Source organism: Corapipo altera, unplaced genomic scaffold (genome assembly GCF_003945725.1).
Source record: "Corapipo altera isolate COAL_440 unplaced genomic scaffold, ASM394572v1 61411, whole genome shotgun sequence".
NCBI lineage: Eukaryota > Metazoa > Chordata > Aves > Passeriformes > Pipridae > Corapipo > Corapipo altera.
Window position 1 is genome coordinate 4,891,076 of NW_020884875.1, and position 18,629 is coordinate 4,909,704.

The following is an 18,629-nucleotide window of genomic DNA, read 5'->3' on the forward strand; positions in this document are numbered from 1 at the left end:
CTACTTACATGCTTTATAGAAGTCTCTTTCTGCACTAATTACTACAATTTTCAGGAAAACAGAGGAGGAAGTATTTGTCATCAAGTGCCAAAAAGAAAAATAAAGTTACTTGGGTTTCAAAGGAGCCAGACCAAAAAGTATCTCATATTATCTAAGCTATAACTACATGCTCAATTTAATAAGCCATTGGTGTCAGATTTGGTCAAAATTAAGTTTGTCTTGGCTGTGAATTTGCTGAAGATGCTACCAAATACACTGGGGGTTGGGGAATCTGCTAATTGCAACTTTGAGAAGAGGGGGCAGATTCATCTTTCAGAGAATCAATACACAGAGGTAACTACTGGTGTTCCGTGGTGGCCTCCGTGGAGTTCCTGCTAACTGTGAGAAAGAGGTGTGCCCCTATCGCTCTAATACCAGTTAAGGAAAAGAAACAGCACTCAAAGTGAAATTTCCAAAACTCAATAAATCTGTGTTTCACTGCTAAAGAAAAAAAAGAAACAGATTCCACTGTGTGCTGGATCTAGAGAAGGGCTTTTTGCTACTTCCTTTGCAAGGGGGGAAGAAGAAGCAGAAAATATTTGCCAGACAATGGATAAGATGGGCCACAATAGACAAAGATATATCAATTGAGCCAAAAAAATCATTAATTGGGATGTTGGTCTTGACTTTATAGCCATAAAACTGGTGCTTGACTCTTACTCTTTCTTTTGCTAAGATGCTAGACAAGTTCATCTTTTGAAATTTAGCACATGTGACTAAATACACAGTGATAAAAGCACTTATATTATTTCCATAAATTCCCCTGACAGCCATTTGAATGCAAATTGAGCAGAAAGAAACCCTGTTTAAATGAATTAACAAGGAAAGGCAGCACAGAGAGGTGGGGGAAGAAACAGGACTGAATACAGACATACGAGATACAACCTCTTAAAAATATAGTTGGTTCATATTCAATATAATTGAAGGAGGCATTTTGTATACCATTATTTTGGGTCAGAGGCCTTTTCAGTTCATTTATCCAGCTTGAGTGCACTGATACAGTCAAGACAGTGAAATGTATTTCATCTATTCCAATACTGCAAACCAGGGACTGTCTATTATGCGTTTGCTCTCTTTCCTTTTGTCTCCATGAACAAAAGAAACAGCAATATCTTAATTGAAAAGATAATAGCACAAAATCAAAATGATACAGCACAAAAATTGTACCATATTTAGAATTTGCAGCAAACATACCTCGTTTTGGTGAGGCTCTGTGATTGTGCTTAGCGCCCTGGTGTGTGCAAGCTGTAGAAGACAGATGACTGTTAGAAGATTTACAATCCAGCTGCAATTAAGCAGTCAAGCAGTTTATTTTAACTTGAAAACTGTGAAGTAAGGTGAAAGTTTAAAAACTTCAGAGTGTGGCAGTTTATGCAGATTGGGTTTCTCTGAGAAAGGGATGCACTGCTCTATGCAGACTGTGGTTCCCACTTCTGCTGCTCTACGTTGTCGTAGTGGAAACTGAGGCTGCACCACTGGTGCAGACACCAGGGTCTGAAGACGAAGAGCAAGGGAGGAGGGTAGGGCAGAAATATACTTTTCCTCATAAACTCACTACCAAAGAAACTAGATGGAGTCTGTAGGTTCACCTGGGTATTAGTCATCCCAAAGCATTTTACTGGAAAGCATTAGGACAGCAAAAATAAGATGGATGGGAATTTATCTTGTATGAAGTAGTACTGAGAAAACAACTCTAGATGGAAACAGAAAGAAAGGAGGCATATACTCTCACCACATCTACATAAAACAAGCATCTGCTGCAACACATCTGTATGTAGTCCTTTCAGATCATGAAGGTAGATACAGACCTATTGAAAAAACAAGTATGGGTTGCAAGAAGTGGCACTAGTACCACTGTGTGGTATTAAGAATGTTCAATTGCTATTTGGCTCTGGTGAGTCAGGGATAACTGTACAGATGGATATATCATGTTCACAAAAGATGTAATATTATGGCATATCTAATTTACAAGTACATTTTCATTTGAAAATAAGTTACTTAATCTTAAACTACTTACTTTAAAGAAAAATTTAATGTATTTCCCTATTTTTTCACTAAAACTGTAAATGGATTTAACATAGTTCAAAATCTTTGAGGCTGAAATAGCCACATGAACCCATTCAGTTTAAACTGAATCAGTTTCAACTTTGTCTGAAATTTAGAAACTAATTGGTTTGAATTATAGTAAAGAAACAAATAAAACATTTAAATAACAACACGAACTATCCATAAATCCAATAGTGAGGGTTTCAAATATGTAATAGCACAGATTCTAAACTGTAAACAGATATCCTTTCTTCATGGCTGACTGGGTTTTACTTCATATTGTTTAGAAGATATATGTGAATGCCTAGCTACAGCTGAAAGAAATGAACTGCATTCAACAGATCCTTTCTTGTACAGAACACATCAAAAAGATAAAGTAAAAATCTATTAACTGTTTAGACAAAAGCCTCTTTAAAATTAGTCTTTCATGAAAACAAGTATTAAATCCTCTTCATAATATGACCCAAGATGTAAGTACACAATTCCTGTACCAGGTAAAATTACACTGTTGTACACATTGCCTGCACAAAACTGTAGTACTGTGATGCAAAACATAGCTTTTACCCCAAAGGACTCTGGCAAAACTAAAACCCAAGTCATGCTGGTACACAACCTTGTCTCCCCTGAAACAGCTGCAGAAGAGAGTCATGACTGTTTGCAAGGTACAATAGGACTGTGTGCTGGTTGAGTTTAATGAAATCAAGCCCCAGACAAATTTTGTTGGGCTACCAAAGTGAAAGTGCCTTGGGTAGCTTAACATGAAAGGATTGCAAACTTGCTTTGCTAGTCTAATCTGTGGGAGGCCTTAATTGCATAGGGAAAGCACTGCAGTGAGATCCCGTGTTCAAGCACCAGCATTGCTTCAGAGTCCAGATGATCTTCAGGTCAAAATCATTTTGCATTTGATCTCCCTTGTTGCAAAATGGAAGGAAAAAAGTCCTCGTTTTTGTAAAGAATGGAGTGAGGCTTAATGCTGTAGGCTTGTAAAGTTGTTTGAATAACAGAGACAGACCCATAGGAGAATAATAATGCTAAATCAGGATGTTCCAACAACACAAAACTATGGCACTGAATAAATATTGATGTGAGAAGAATTGGTAGAAATAGATTGTTATATCAAACATTATTATAATTAAATCAAACAAAACATATTCCCTAGAGAGCTAACAGCTAGTACTGCCCAGACAGACTTTCAAAGGCGCTCCATGAAACCTAGATAAAAATGGGGAAATATTGACACAAGTTCATCTATTTTAAACTGTTGTTCTGTCTGGATTGCAAGATAGCTTAGCTACAGACCATGCAGCAGTCACTATTTGAAAATATGCGTGCTTCAAACTGTTACATACACCTGTAAACAACTGTTCATGTGAGGATGGTCTGAATGCCAGCAGCACTGTGGGTCTCAGCTTTTATTCAACAGACAATGAAGACTGTAGAAGGCTGCAGACATAACTGGCATCCTTGAAAGACAACACTACATCCTGAATACTCTCAACACTAAGATGTATGTCAGATTCTAAAAAGCACCCTTTTGCCCAGCAAGATTTCAATTGCTTGAGAGGAGAGGGACTCTGAGATAAATAGTCAATTAGGAAAACATTTCCCAGAATGCTTTTGAGATGTTATCTGGCAATTGTCTGAGCAGAGCTACTAGCATTGTGCCATGTTTTTGGGGGAGCTAAGTTGTGACATTAGGCAGCCTTTGTGCTGAGCTGTGCCACAGACACCACCTTCCATGAAGATGTCTGCAGCCAAGTCACTTCTCAAGGCATTCCCAGGGCTCATGGTTACTACAGCTGTATGAGAAGGAGCCCCAGTCCTTTGGATGCTGGAGCCTTTTCTAGGATCCTGAAGATCAAGAAATGAAGCAGAAAATGAGTGAAAGTTTAGTGGGTTTCTATCCTTCTAGCTGAATAGGTAAGATGAGAGTCGGTGTTCTGAACTAGTCGGTTTCTGGATAGGCACCAGACTTACCTGTTCAGAGAACTGCACGATGCCCTTCAGATGGAAAAAAAAAGTCAACCTGCCTGCCCGGGTAAAAGGAGAGCAGAATGATCAGGCCAGTCAGAGAAGTTCACTTCTTCTACCTGACCTCACAACCCACATCCAGGATACCATGACCATGGATTAGGGCGTTGTTTTGAAGGTGATAGATGAAGACACCAAGCTTATGTTTCTGAAATACATTTGCCCTAAGCGATGGAGGGTGATACCTATCATCCTCTCTAGTCAGTTTATGTGGATTTGCCAAATTCACCCTGCACACATTGTGGAAAGGCTCTCTTGCTCCAAAAACATCTGTTCTGTCTTTTCATTCATTGTCATTCATTACTGGACACTCATTCCATGCTGTGTAAATGCTGCAGGTATGAAGAGATTTCACAGATGAGGGAAAAATGTATAATCCCAAGATTTTGTGAGACCTTCAGAACCATAGGTCTGAAAAACAAGAGCTGCAACTCCCCATAAGAGGAGTCATGCTTTAGCATGAAGGTGGGCAAGTTATGCCCTGATTTTGACATTCAGGATAACTGCAGGAGGACAGGGAATTTTACTGAGAATGAAAACCAGACCATGTGCTGTTTGAAAAGGTGTGTTACAAAGGCAGATAGAGAAATGAAGATAGATGACAAAATTTCAAAATAAAGTCAATTATAGGCAAGTATATATGACACTAAAGTAATTCTGGTAACAGAATCTCACATTTACAACCTCTGAAACATCAGTGTAATATTTTTTATTGTTTTTCAACACAACATTTTCTCTGAGTGCATTTTGAGAAAAGACATTGATCTTCCATACAGGACTCTTTAATGAAGTTACTTTGGTAATATTTTTCTCCCTGAATTTCCTACACCTTTTAGTTTAAGAAGCTGAATCTGATATACTGTGGCCTTAAAGCAACCACAGAATAGAGACATGCAGAACACTGAGACACTGCTCAGTAGAGGCAATTCATTTTGACAGGTGAAGAAAAACCTGAGCAATTCTGATGGAGAAATAAATACTGAAATATTTCGTGTATACCAGCTATAATGTCCCATAAATTAGTACATAAGAGATATTTTATAAAATGCATATAGAAAAGATTTTTCCTTTGTGCTGTAACCACAGGTAGGGCTAAACTTTCCTCATAAGAAACTTTAAAATGGGGAAAAAATTGATGATATTTGCCTTCCATATGGAGGTCTGCATATCTCAGTACAGTGGTGGTAGAGAACATGCTTATCTGCACTTCCACTTGACTCTACATCTGTCTAGGTACCCAGGAGAGCGATGCATCTGGAAAGGTTGAATAGGCCAAGGGAGTTTACATATATTTTGCAATGTTTTTGAGAAAAACTTACTGGAGTGAGGTCAACATGTCTTTTTTTCTTGTGTCTCTTTGCATTAAATAAAAAACATATTGTATGTTTTGAACATACTAACCCCTAGGGTTTGGAGTTTTTTTGGTTTTGGGTTTTTTCACTAAGAATGCAGAAATGTATTTGAAAGTGTTTGCATTTCAGAATCTTCTGTGTAAGGGGAATGCTTGAGAGAGTGTAAAATGAGAATTAGTACTGAGTAACAGATGCAGATAAAGAGAAGAAACAGGGTTCTGATGGACAGATTATGGCAGAAAATGTTTTCTGAAAAAGTTCATACAAAGTCCAAAAATTAGCATTTTTGCTATTTATGGTAGTGATCCATGGCATCCTGTCACGGGATGCCAGGAAATGGTTCAAAGCAATACAAGGGGAGATTTAGATTGGACATCAGGAAGTATTTCTTTAATGAGAGAGTGGTCAAACTCTGCAACAGGCTTCTTAGAGAGATGGTCAGGGATCCCAGCTGGTCAGTGGACAGGTTTGGACAATGGTCCAAATCCTCAAATAATGACGCAGACAGACTAGATAATTGTTGCAGGCCTTTATAATTGAACTATAATATTCTATTCTGTCTATGAAAAAATCCTCATCAGGGCTAAATTAGCTATGACCAAAGCAAGTAATTTTTTTAAAATATTGATTTAAAAAAAAAAAAAGAAAAATGTTTCTTCATTCTTAAAAGATCACTTATTATAAGGAAAAATGTATTCACAAACTTTGCTGAATTTCAGAAGTATAAGCTGTGTTATTATGAGATTACAAAGCCATGGAGTGGTCAGAAGTATAGGTTTGACAATTTTTTTTTAAAAGTCATCAAAAATATAAATTACAGAAATTTGTTTACTTGCACTGTGACTAAGACTAGTTGGTGATGTCCTCCAAATCTTAGTCCCTCTGGTTTAATAACTGTGAGAACTGGACAGATCTCTGTAAATCAATGAGTCCACCAGGATTTCTAAAGCAAGATATTTTACCTGCCATGTGGTTTCTCTTCATTGCCTGGAAAAGGAGAATTAGCTTTCCTAACTTATTATCCTTTCAGTCGTTTTCTCACATTTAAATACCACAGTGCAAAAAAAAAAAAAAGGAAATTATTTCTTCTGTGGCTGCAGAGGAAAATATACAAGTAAAAAGCTGGTAATCCCACACTTGAATGCCCAGATAGTAACTTCTGTATCAGTGACTTAACTTTAACTATGGAAATAAGTGAATATTTCTGGATGAATCTTGAACCATGACTGAAAAGCAGAACAGTTGTCATGATTAAAGCAGCAGATCTGCAGTAACAGCCATGATTCTGGTAGCTCATGCTCTATCCAGTTACTCTTTTTCAGTGGAGACATTGAAACACAGAGAAACTCTTCAGAATAGTTGAGATGATTCAACGTCATCCTCATGTTCTGATTTAGGATATCTGCTACACTTGTTACTGCTATAGACTTTTAAAAATTAATATGAACCTTCACACAGACAGCCATTCACTGGTTTAATTTTACCTTCATTGGTCTTGATATCCATGTACATGTTAAGCCAGGAAAGCAACTTGGTTATTGCCCTATAATATAGCTGACAATGCTGACCATGAAGATACAACTTATAATCATTCTCCCACTTATAAAACAAATGTAAACACAATTTTTTTTCCTAAAAAAGAGAAAGAGGGCTGCTTTTTTTTCACATCTGTAGGAATTCAAAGAATCTTATTCAGCATCAAAAGACATTACTAAAAATAAAGTACAACAGCATTCTTTCTTATTTAAACAGCATGTTCCAGGGCTGTTTCAATGAGGACAACCCATTATAACAAAGGTTCATTTGCAAGTAATGTATATTTCAGATACACTTTTCATCTACTAGTAATATCATAAAATTAATTTGCACATCAATTACTCAGTACCAGGCTTGTTGTGCTGAAACTAGTCCAAACCTAACAAGGACAGGGCCAGGCACTTGTGTTTCCTCCACACCACTGATCCTTTGTTTAGCAGTGACTTGGGCTATAAAACTCAGTCTCAGAAAAAAAAATAGCTTTATTTCCTAATATTTTGTAGCACTTTCATGAGTGAGAACCCCTACCCCTGTCATTAGACACACAAGGGGAACTTTGTGTAAAGAAACACAACCGCAGTGGGAAACTGGAGCAATGGCTTTCCATGTCCAAAAGCCAAATATACTGTCACTTTGGATGGGCTTGGAAGCCTGCTGCCCACCATGTCTTCCTCTTCTGAAGTACAAACACCTGCATGGGCAACCTGACACCCTTCCTAGGATGCAATGGGAGGTGCAGTCCCAGAGCACTACTCACTATCCCGGCTGACTGAGGCCAGGGGAACCCACCACACTGAGAGGCAGGTGCTCCTGCAGCAAAGGCAGGCATCCTACCTGGCAGCACGGGGCAGGAGAGCTGCCTTACACAGGGGTATGTCTTTGAGAGAAGAGGTGGGGGAAGGCTGAGCAGTGCCAAGGAAAAGGCCTTGCCAGTGGGAGGGGAGGCCTTTCACATGCCTCCTCTGTCCATCCATCCAGCCAATGCCTGGCCTTTGATCTGCCCAGGATAACAGTGTGCCAAACTGTCCTTCATTCACATGAATCCACCAGACAGTCAGGAGACATTCCTCAAAGGGTCACCAGCAACGGGTTGTGGAGGAGGGCAACTCCGGCCATGCTCCTGCATAATGTCTCCTCACAGCTTCACCACCTGCTCCGATTTTCCCCCACATCAGGCTCAATTTGTATGCAAATCCTCTCTCATTTATTCTTGCTCCCTTCAGAAAGGACAAATTTAGTATAATAACTGTAATTGCTTTAATAACATGAAGAAAACGACACCTTTATGGGACCAACAATCAAAGACTGAAACTGTAATACAGCATGACAGGTGTGGAGGCCTGCCACCAGCACTCATTTTCCCATTTCAGTGTTTCTTTCGTCGCCTTGAAAAGTGCTTGTCTCAGTAAGCCAGACATGGCTGGCTTGTGGCTCTAAACTCCACACCATTCCTGACAAGTCAAGTGGGCCACTGGCAAGCAGTGGGCTCTGCTGGAACAGTGACTACTAGTCCCTTCTCTGGCAGAAGATGTGAGTTGGCATGACTCAGTCAGGTAGAGCCGCTATCAAGGCCTCCTCAAACTGGCATCTCCCCTCAGCTCTGTGGCAAACATATTAAGTATCTTATGGTCTGCAGGTCATAGGTTCAGGCAGATGGCCATCTTTGCTTCCCATCAGAGAGATGGAGGTCTCAGTGCCATTCAGAATGGTGGCTCATGACTCACTGAGCTAAGCTTCCTGCTGAATCAGATACAATGTATTTTTGGCAACTTTTTCTACTTTAATTCTGACATTAGCAGATGAGAACCAATATTCAGCATCAGTCAGCTAGAACAGGATACACTTTATCTTGGCTTTTAGATATACTCAAACCCATTGACTAACAATTACATTTTCTAGTTAGTATTTGCAACATAACCTGTAATTTTGACCATAGAAAAGAGTCTCAGAACTATTTCTCCTGCAATAGTCCCTGTTTTGCTAAAAGAAAATGCATTATCCAACATTAGTTATTCCATGAACCAGAGTTCCCATCCAAAATAAGCAGACATAGAAACAAAAAAGATGGTGAGAAAATGGTTCTTGATGGAGAAAGAACACAATATTGTGTCTCATCTGGAACAAATGAGAACAAACTGATCCTTGACTGCCAGGAGAATTCCAGACTTGCCTCAACAACCACTCCTAGGGTACACTTGCCTGACACAAGATGTGCAAACAGGTGTGAACATCAAGGGGTTTTAGAAATGTTATATGCAGAAAGAAATTGAAAAGATCAGATCACTAACTGGAAACATTGACTAGTAGTGAACACCTCCTCAGGCCTTAATCAGGTTAGATGTGAAATGGTTCTCACAGACAAAGTGCTGGAGAACATGCTAATTGGCAGTATCCAGGTAGTTTAAAATATCAAACTTGAAGGAAAAAGTTTCTATTCAATTTGTTTTGAACCAAACTTTAAAGCAAAACTGCCTCTCACAAGCAGACAGAACGAGACTCACCATCCTGCAGCAGTTTTATGAAAGATTTCTCCTCAGCACTGAGAATGTCAAAAACAAGATATTTCTTCTCTACGAACACTGTATGCATTTTCATTAATGTCTATGTCACTGAAGCATCTACATATGAAACCAACATGTAATACTTTACCTTGATATTAAAATTCTTCAGAGATCAAAAGTGAGCGTTAAAAATAGGCAAGATATCTATTTAGTCCATAATAGGAGAGTTCTGTATTACTGGCACCTCTCAGTGGAGACAGGCCTGAACCAAAATCTCAGGTCTGCACATCATATCAAGAAAAGAAAACAAATAAAAAAAAGCTGAAGTTATATCTCAGAGTGTTACCAGGAATGCTCCTGGTTCTGTTAAACACTTTGATGTATGGGTGTTTGGTACTCTTTGTGCTACAGGAAAAAAAAAAAAAACCAAAAAAAAAACCCAAAACAAAATACAAAAAACCTCCCAAAAAATCCAAAGCAAAAAAACCCCCTTCTTTAATCTGAGATTGAGCACCAAAGTCAGCAACATGAATGAAATGAGAGAACCCCAAAGAACAAAATCTCAGCAACAGTAACTATCTCTGGGTAAACATTTGTTTGCAATATCTTTTTAAAATAATACTGTCAACTTCAGTGATTGACGATTTCACCCCATTTATCAGCGACAACTAGAATTATTTTTTCAGCTGTGGATCATGTTAATTGTGGAAGCTAATAGGAAGGAATGTGAGGTAAATGGTCTCAATACCTTTAGTATATGTGATGACTTTACCAGACTTGCAGTACTGTATTTACTGTAACCAAAAGGTCATGCTCTATATCTTAAAGGCAAAAGTGAATTTTTCTGCAACAGTCACACTCCTGCAAATCATGTAAAAAATATTTTTAGACAAGGCAATTAGCATTTTTTTTAAATCAACCTTAGTTTCAAATACTTGAAGGAAGTCTTTCAGTTTTAACCGACACACATGTGTAAACCAGAGTGGATTGGCAAACAAAGCAATTTAGTAAAAATGGACTAAGGTTGTCATAACCCATATGAATTCTAATGAGTGCTAATTTTTTCTTTGCAGCAAGACAAATATTGGGGCAATTATGAGTTGCATTTTTCATTCTACTGTTAAATAAAAAAACCAATTTCCCAGATACTGCAGTTAATCAGTGCTAATTTTAAATGGTGCAATCCCATTCATATTTTGAATCTCTAGGTCTTACATACTTGGGAATGCTATAATAAAATAATTCTGACAGATTTGCAAATAGATATTTGTTTTCATAAGCATTAAAATAGACAATTTTGACATTGGCAAAAATGGGGTCTTTGAAAGATACAATATTATTGCAATTTGGGTGTATATGTATCCCTGAGGAAATGCTAGGATACGTCCTTTCAAATAAATAAGGTGACACAGGACAAACAATGCTATTTGAGCATTTCTAACAGAACACAGAACAGATTCATTTCCATAGAAGAAATTTTTGGAGTGTCAACCTTAATGCACAGCAGGAATTATTGCTTTAATGGGACTGTGTCAAAGTTGACAGGCCCAAAATGTAACCTACTATAAAATTAAACTTTTTACAAAATGTTCTTTTGATCCTGAAAAATCTATCAACCTTCCAAACTCAAGACTGCCACATTGTTAAAACACCAAATACTTTGCTGTGTGATTGGCCATTAAACTTGTTTTGGTTTTGCAACATTCATATCCAAGTCTTGATTTCCTCTCTCCTGCACACCATCTTTGGGACTATGCAGTTAAAAAGTACCAGACTTTTTGTTTGGGATTTCCATTATTTAGCATTTCAGTTAGCAGTGATTTATAACAAAGTTACAATATAAGGCTCCTGTACTCCAATGCTCAATGTCTCCTTAGAAAGAGGGCAGCTCTTCATACATGGAAGTTGCCAAACCACAAACGGATTTTTATCTTCTTTTACTTATTACATGCAAATACTTTCCAGTGCACACTGAAATGCAATAAATTATAGTTACATAGCATCATAATAAAACTGAACAACAGCATTTTACTATTATGAGGTGACAGGTAAAAAAAAGACACTGTGATGGCTGGTTTTATTTGTTGTCAGTTTTAGGTACAATTCATACCTCTTCTTAGTATGTGGGCAGGTTCTCAAATACAGGTATAGTTTTTTCATGTGTGAGAAATGTTTCTGTGCTTAGAAATTAACTATATAATAGTTTTTCATTACAAATATGGTCTTTACCAAAACCAGGCTAGAGAAGAGGAGACTGAGGGGAGACCTCATCACAGTCTACAGCTTCCTCAGGAGGGGAAGTGGAGGGGCAGGGACCAATCTCTTGTCTCTGGTGACCAGTGAGAGGACCTGTGGAAATGGCTTGATGCTGTGTCGGGGAGGTTTAGAACCTAATAAAACCTTCTCCACCCAGAGGGTGGTTGGGCACTGGAACAGGCTCCCCAGGGAAGTGGTCACAGCACCAAGCTTGACAGAGTTCAAGAAGCATTTGGGCAATGCTCTCAGGCACATGGTATGACTCTCATGGCTGTTCTGTACAGGGTCAGGACTTTAATTTTCCTTGTGAGTCCCTTCCAAGTCAGGATATTCTGTGATTCTGTGATTCAGGTTATTTTCAGGCAATGAGTGTCTCTTCTCCCATAATCATCCCAAACCAGCACTGGACCTTTTGCTAAATACTTCAGTTGGATTTACTGTAAACCTGGCAAACAGATGATTAGAATACTTTCGTTCTCTCCCAGTTTACTGCCACAGGTAACTGGAACTACATAATCTACTGTTAGAACCAACACTGACATTTGAACATCTGCCTTTCCTAGAGATATTCAGTGATTAAAAAACTGAGGCATATTTAAGACATAAATAGAAGTGCTGAACATGCTTGATGCACAAACATACCCTCTATAAACAAGGTTGCCCTGAACATATCCCATCAAAACCCATCGGAATACCACATATTACATTTTCCCATGAAATCTGGTGAATGAACAATCAATATACACAGCATACTTTGGCTTCTCCAAATGTATCTGTGATAAAAGCTACAACACATTATAAGCAGGTAACATTAAGCATGAATATCCCAGAACTATTTAAATTAGATCTGATCTTCAGCCCAACCCACACAATGAAATTAGTCAGTTCACTCATGAGGGCTCAGGACTGAGAAAGGTAATGATCTTTTTGTTTCTTCACCTAACAGAATTCAGTAACAGCCCTACTTGATTTCAGGGGTCCTTTTCAACTGCAGATACTGAAAACAGTTTGGGTTTTCTTCATGTAGGATATGGGACTCTCTCTTATCCTTGTGTTAACCTGGGCTCTGGATGACTAACCCTACAGCTGACACAAACAGATGTTTTTATTTGTTTAAACTATTAGGTCAAAGGGCTAATGAGCTAATGAAAATTCTTTCAAGAGCTATCAAATGAGGCATGATTAGCTGGTTTTCAATTCCGATTTATATGAAACAAAAGAATTAAAAAACAATTATCAGTTTAAAAATCTTTCATTTCATTCCTAGTCTTGGTTAAGAGGCAGATTTAAAAGTAGTAACATGGAAAAAGCATACCTTAGTAGCTGAATCAGCAATTCCAGTCTGGCTCAGCAGTGCTATATTTCCATCAGCTGTTATAACTTGCATTGTAAGAGCATCTTCTACTCAAATAGTGTTCGATAGGATAACACTGAGCTGTTTCAACAATCCTTTATTTTCCCCAGAGTATATTCCTTTGCTCAACTTCTGTAGCTTTTGTTTTGTATATGTACTTTCCCATGTCATTTATTTAAAGATAATTTCTAGTCATATAAACATGTCTTTCAATTTAATATTATGGAAGAACTGTATAAAGATTATTCCAATCTCTGTTTCAGCAATAAACCTGCAATACCATTTACATATATTTCCAGAGTAATGACATCTTGCTGTCAAAAAAATCAGTCAATTTTTGAAATTTTCTCTTTTGTATGTATGTGTGTGTAAATGTGTAACTACATATGATGTAGCAATGATTTATACAGGAATATTTTTTTACACTTATGGGTAAATAATTCATCTTGAACATTCCAAATCAAGGTAATATGCCATACTCCCAAATTGGCTACTTTCTCAAGAAATCAAAACTTATCGACTCAATTCTACACAGCATTTATTTTCTTTTTTTTTTCTTTCTTTCTTTTTTTTTTTTTTTTTTGATAGTGGAAATTATGTATAAATCATAAACAGTACAGGTTCCCCACGTCAGCAGTTGACCATTTGATTGGGTCAACTTCATGTATAGACACTGTATTTTTAGTATAAAGTTAAGATAATATGGCAGTTAACTAATATTTTTTGACTACAGAAAAGATACAAACTTTTGTAATATAAATTAATTGCCATTACAAAAAGGCAACTGTATTAAGTAATACGGTACAAAAATCTGCAACTTCTATAAATATAATGAAATGCAAGAAGTTAAATGAAATAATACATCACAGATTTTTGTACAGTGTATTTGAATAGGCAAGCCAAGATACACGTGGAGCATTATACAGCAAGAAAGAATATCAAAACCCACTAAGATTTAACTTTTTATCCATACAAATGCTAGAAGTACAACTACAGGACATGACATGGAAGCAGTAAGATTACCAGCTCAGAGTGGGCAGACAAAGAAGTCTTACTGATGAGCTGTAAAACATTAGGCAGCAGACAGAAGGTTGTCAAAACCAGCTGTTGTTGGATATTGATTGATAATGTTTTCACTCTGACGGCTGAGACACTGCAGACAGCCACAGGTCTGAGAAGCCCAGTGTGGGCACACACACATACACACACGAAGTAATTTAACAGATGGCTAAAGAACATTAAAGCACAACATCTTTTTTTAAAAAGAAAATGTTCACTCCTTAATGAACTTGCAAGTAAAGTAGAGCCTAGTGCCCAAGTTTATTCCACCTAAATGATGAACACATTTGAAAAGATTAAAAAAAAAAACCCAACCAAAACAAAACAAACCAACAAAAACTGCAGCAATTGAGATTGGTTAGCAGAATGCAAACTGCATAGTGCTTATATATTCTACCAAGCCAGAGCATTCAACAACACTATAGACAAGGAATTATGACATGAGCTGCTACTGAATGTTTTTATCCCCTCACAAAAAGGTGAAGTTGCTTATAGACATTAAAAAGGTACACATCCATTAAGTCTATCTACAACACAAAACCACAGAAGTACTACATTCAAAGTAAAGTTAAGTGTTGGTTTTAGCCTTCAGCAGTTATGAGGTATTGTTTCAATCTGTGGTGAGGAATGATCGCTGTATTAATAAGAAAAAGCATACTCAAAATAATTCGGTAAATCAAAATCACTGCTTCTGTGCAGTTGACATTTGCCTTAAGGTCCTAGTCTAAGTGGCCACCGGCATATGCCAAAACCATATTCTCATCAATGTATTGGGCCTTTTTCATGTTAGTCATGTAGCACCTTCTAACAGTGCATATCTGGGAGATCATGACCAAAATGTAACTTGGAAACACTAAAGTTTTTGGACCAGACCGATGGTTTTTCTGCTGATGGCAGAAATAAGTAAAGTTTCAAGAATGCAATATGGTTGGGCTTATTTTCATTTCCTGTAACTTTTGGTCCATAACTAAGGGAAAGAAGGGGAAAAACAGTAAAAAAATGTTATTTCACATCTTCTAACTAATGGCCAACGAAAAAGCAGTAAAAGCTCTGAATCCCCCATTTTGCCTGCCTTCTCTGGCAAGTAATTTTCCCACCTCCTCCTTACCACTTACTTGTCATTGTCTCTAAACAGGACAGAAATTTGGGGACCTTGTGGAAATCTGAGGACTCTGTAGCCTCTAATCTCACGTAAGCTAAGAGAGAGTTTGAAATTGTAAATTAGATCCAATTCCTTCTTAAATCCAGGGAAAGGAACCTCCTTAACCCATACAAGAGAAACTGATGGGCAGATGGGTCCTGACTAAAGTGTGCAGAGAGAATTGAACCAAAGCAGGGCTACTCTGTGCTTCAAAATGAACAATTCCAGTTCTTGGTTATTTCCAAGAGTATTAGGAGTGAGACGATTGACCTGGTAGGAAAGAGAATAAAAAAACAAAGCAAGGAGATGCCTTTCAGGCTTTCTGCCTATTCTATCTCAAAATGAAACAAGGAGTTTTATCAATTTTCCCAGCTTCTTTCTGATAACAGGAACCAAGTTAAAACAGTGAGAGCAATGCAGGAAATCCAAGGAAATTGAAAAGTAAACAAAAATACCTATTAAAAACATTTTGTTTAACAAAGAGTATAATTGCAAGTAATAGAGAAATGGCTTTTATCAGCCTTTAAAAGCTGATCTTTGCTATTTTCTTATCCCCAAATAAACTAATGAGAGACTACAATAAACATTAAACAAAATATAAATGCTCAGAGTGGAAAGATATGCTGCTTAAAGCCCTGAAAAATGGCGTTATAAGTTTCAGAACACAAGCAGAATTAATGAGAAACTAATGACACATCACTACAGTTTGTGTTTGCAGACACTCAAGGGTAGCTGAATGCGCAAGGCACAGCACAAGGTGTGCACCAGTCCAGCAACTGATCTGCACGTCCCCTGTTGTCACTGACTCAGTGACAAGTGGCCTGGCACATTTCTTTAATGAACAAAATTGGGTTATAAAGTTTTAAAAAAATAAACAAAAGGCAGCCAAAATACTGCAAATCTGGGGGAAACGTGGAAATAGAAAATGTGGACTGTGTTACTTGAACCAAAGGGGCTTTTTCTAAATGTATTACAAATGTTGTTTTCCAATGAATACTTTTTTGTCTTCTAAGGAACACTTAGCACAGAGTAAGTGTTAAGAACAAGACATAATCCCCTTGAAAAGAGAAGTACAAACACTGGAAGACCCTTAATTATGGTATAGATGCCTTGGCAATGTTACAATAACAGCAGTAGTCTACAAATGAGTGATAAAGGAAGCAGTACTTATTTCAAATCACTCATACTTCTAACTAGTAATAAAGCCCCCACAGATGAACTAACAGACATTTACCTTGCTTTTTTTACGGAAAACTACTTTCAATTAGTTTATTCCTTTGTCCAACTTTTGTATATTTCTAAGAAAATTATTTTACTTAGATCACCTGTTTGTCACCTACTTTCCCCAAATACTGTTATCTGTGCACATCTGTTTGTTAATTCACTTTTCATCAAACTTCCAGCAAAATAACTGTTCTGCCTTTGGAAGGTTATGCAGTGATTTTAAAAAAGGACTCAACTAATTTGTCAACTGTGTTTTCACTTAGTAAAACCTCAGGAATAACCTTTGCATTAACATGAAACTGCTTGCCTTTTAGGTATCCTAGGTTCTCAGTGGCTGTGCTTTTCCATACTGTGAGGTCAGTAAACAAGCTAATACAAATTAGACCCACAAATCATTTAGATATTAGTTATTTTTTAAAATCCAAGGTAACACATAGACTTACAGACTAGGTTATTTTTGTGCGCGCAAAATTCCCCATCAAGGATGATCGCAAAGCAAGAAAGCAACATGCAGTGTGCAGAAATAGTGGTAAACAAAGAGGAACTTCCTACTTCAGTAGCATAGACAACTCTACTGGAAATAGTTGTGTACCTGACTCACAGAACATTTATTTTAACAAAAGGACATTCTGCACTAACTCTGTATGAACAACATATCACAGCTCAGTCTTGATACCACACCATAATTAAGCTGCGTGCAGAATGAGCAAGTACAGTGATGTCTGGAGAACCACTCCTTTCTCTTGGATTTCACATTCTTGAAGGTTCGAAGTCTCTCTCTTCTAGCAAGTTTATTAGAAGGGAGAAGCTGTCTTTTACTGCATCCATATCATCCAAGGAGCAGGGTTTAAGAATCCAACGCTTTCCACGTGCAAGCGGCTCAAGTTCAAAATATTTTTTTATCTATTGAGGAAAAAAAAAGAGACCAGTGTATTGATATTATAATGAAAACTCACATCTAAAAAAACAAACCGAAACATAAAAAAAACCCAAAAACCAACACATTAAAAAGATGAGGATATTAATTTTTAGAATCTTACCGACATCTGCTCTTATAATACAGGTTATATAACATGACCTGAAAGTGTTTTCTTTAGAGGTGAGTGAACTGCTTGGAAGCTACCATTCTACCCATGCATTTAACAGCATGGGAGGTCTGAGGATGAATTGTAGTGATTTAAGGCAAAGAGTAAAGCACATGAAACATTAGCTCAAAAACATATCCAAACCAGCAAAAGCAACTAAGAAATTTTAGGTTATGTTTGTATTTTAATGTTAACTCTGAATGTTTCATTATACTCTTACTGGTAAACACTTAAGATGCAGAATTTGTCACAAGACTAACTTCACAAATCAGACATCAAAAATGTACAAATTCTAAACATTCCAGCCAAATGTGAGCTATAGCACAGCATCTCTTAGTGACATAGAGAACCCTACAAAAATAAAAATTCTTCCAAAATTGGTTAGTCTTTCTACAATTAAACATAAAAGACTAGCACACTAACGCTAGTAGGATAGTAATAAATATTATATGTGAGACATGATGCAGTTTATTTGAAAGACCAATAACTAGTAACACTTGCTGCACCAACTGTCAAGGCAGAAACACAGACCCACGGGAAGACTAAGGAATGATTTTAGTTTAGTAATATATTCCAATCACTTTTCAAAATACCAAGTAAAATATCAAAACATATTTTTTAATTTGCTTAGGAGAAGACAGTAGTCTGCAGATTATACTAATCAACCATTTACTGTTTTCATCAAAATTTTAGTTTTTGAAAGTAAATAATCCAAAAGTCTACTCATGTTTGACTTGTCCACATAGACATTTGGTTTTTACATCGAAAATTATATCAGTACTTACTACAGTCAATATATCAACAGAAGTATTTAGCTCTGACTTAGGCTGGACATTCTTGTTCATTGTAATTATTGCCAAATACTCTTAATTTTCTTTTATCACAGACTGTGTCACAAATATGCAGCACAATAACAGGAGCAGTTACTCATAACATGGTAGGCAGTAGAGGCTCTAGACAGGCAACTGGAGTCACACTGTGTAAGGCTGCACGTGCAGGAGGAAT

General features: G+C 37.2%; 1 protein-coding gene across 2 annotated transcripts in view; it reads right to left on the bottom strand.

Moving 5' to 3' along the window:
* Nucleotides 1-762: 762 nt before the first annotated feature.
* Nucleotides 763-18,629, bottom strand: part of ARL15 (ADP ribosylation factor like GTPase 15) — a 276,210-nt gene continuing 258,343 nt past the window's right edge. For both annotated transcript variants that reach the window (XM_027635361.1, XM_027635363.1), the window contains one exon: nt 763-17,442. In XM_027635361.1, coding sequence (XP_027491162.1) covers nt 17,290-17,442 — 153 coding nt within the window. In that variant the 3' untranslated portion in view covers nt 763-17,289. The remainder of the gene's footprint in view (nt 17,443-18,629) is intronic.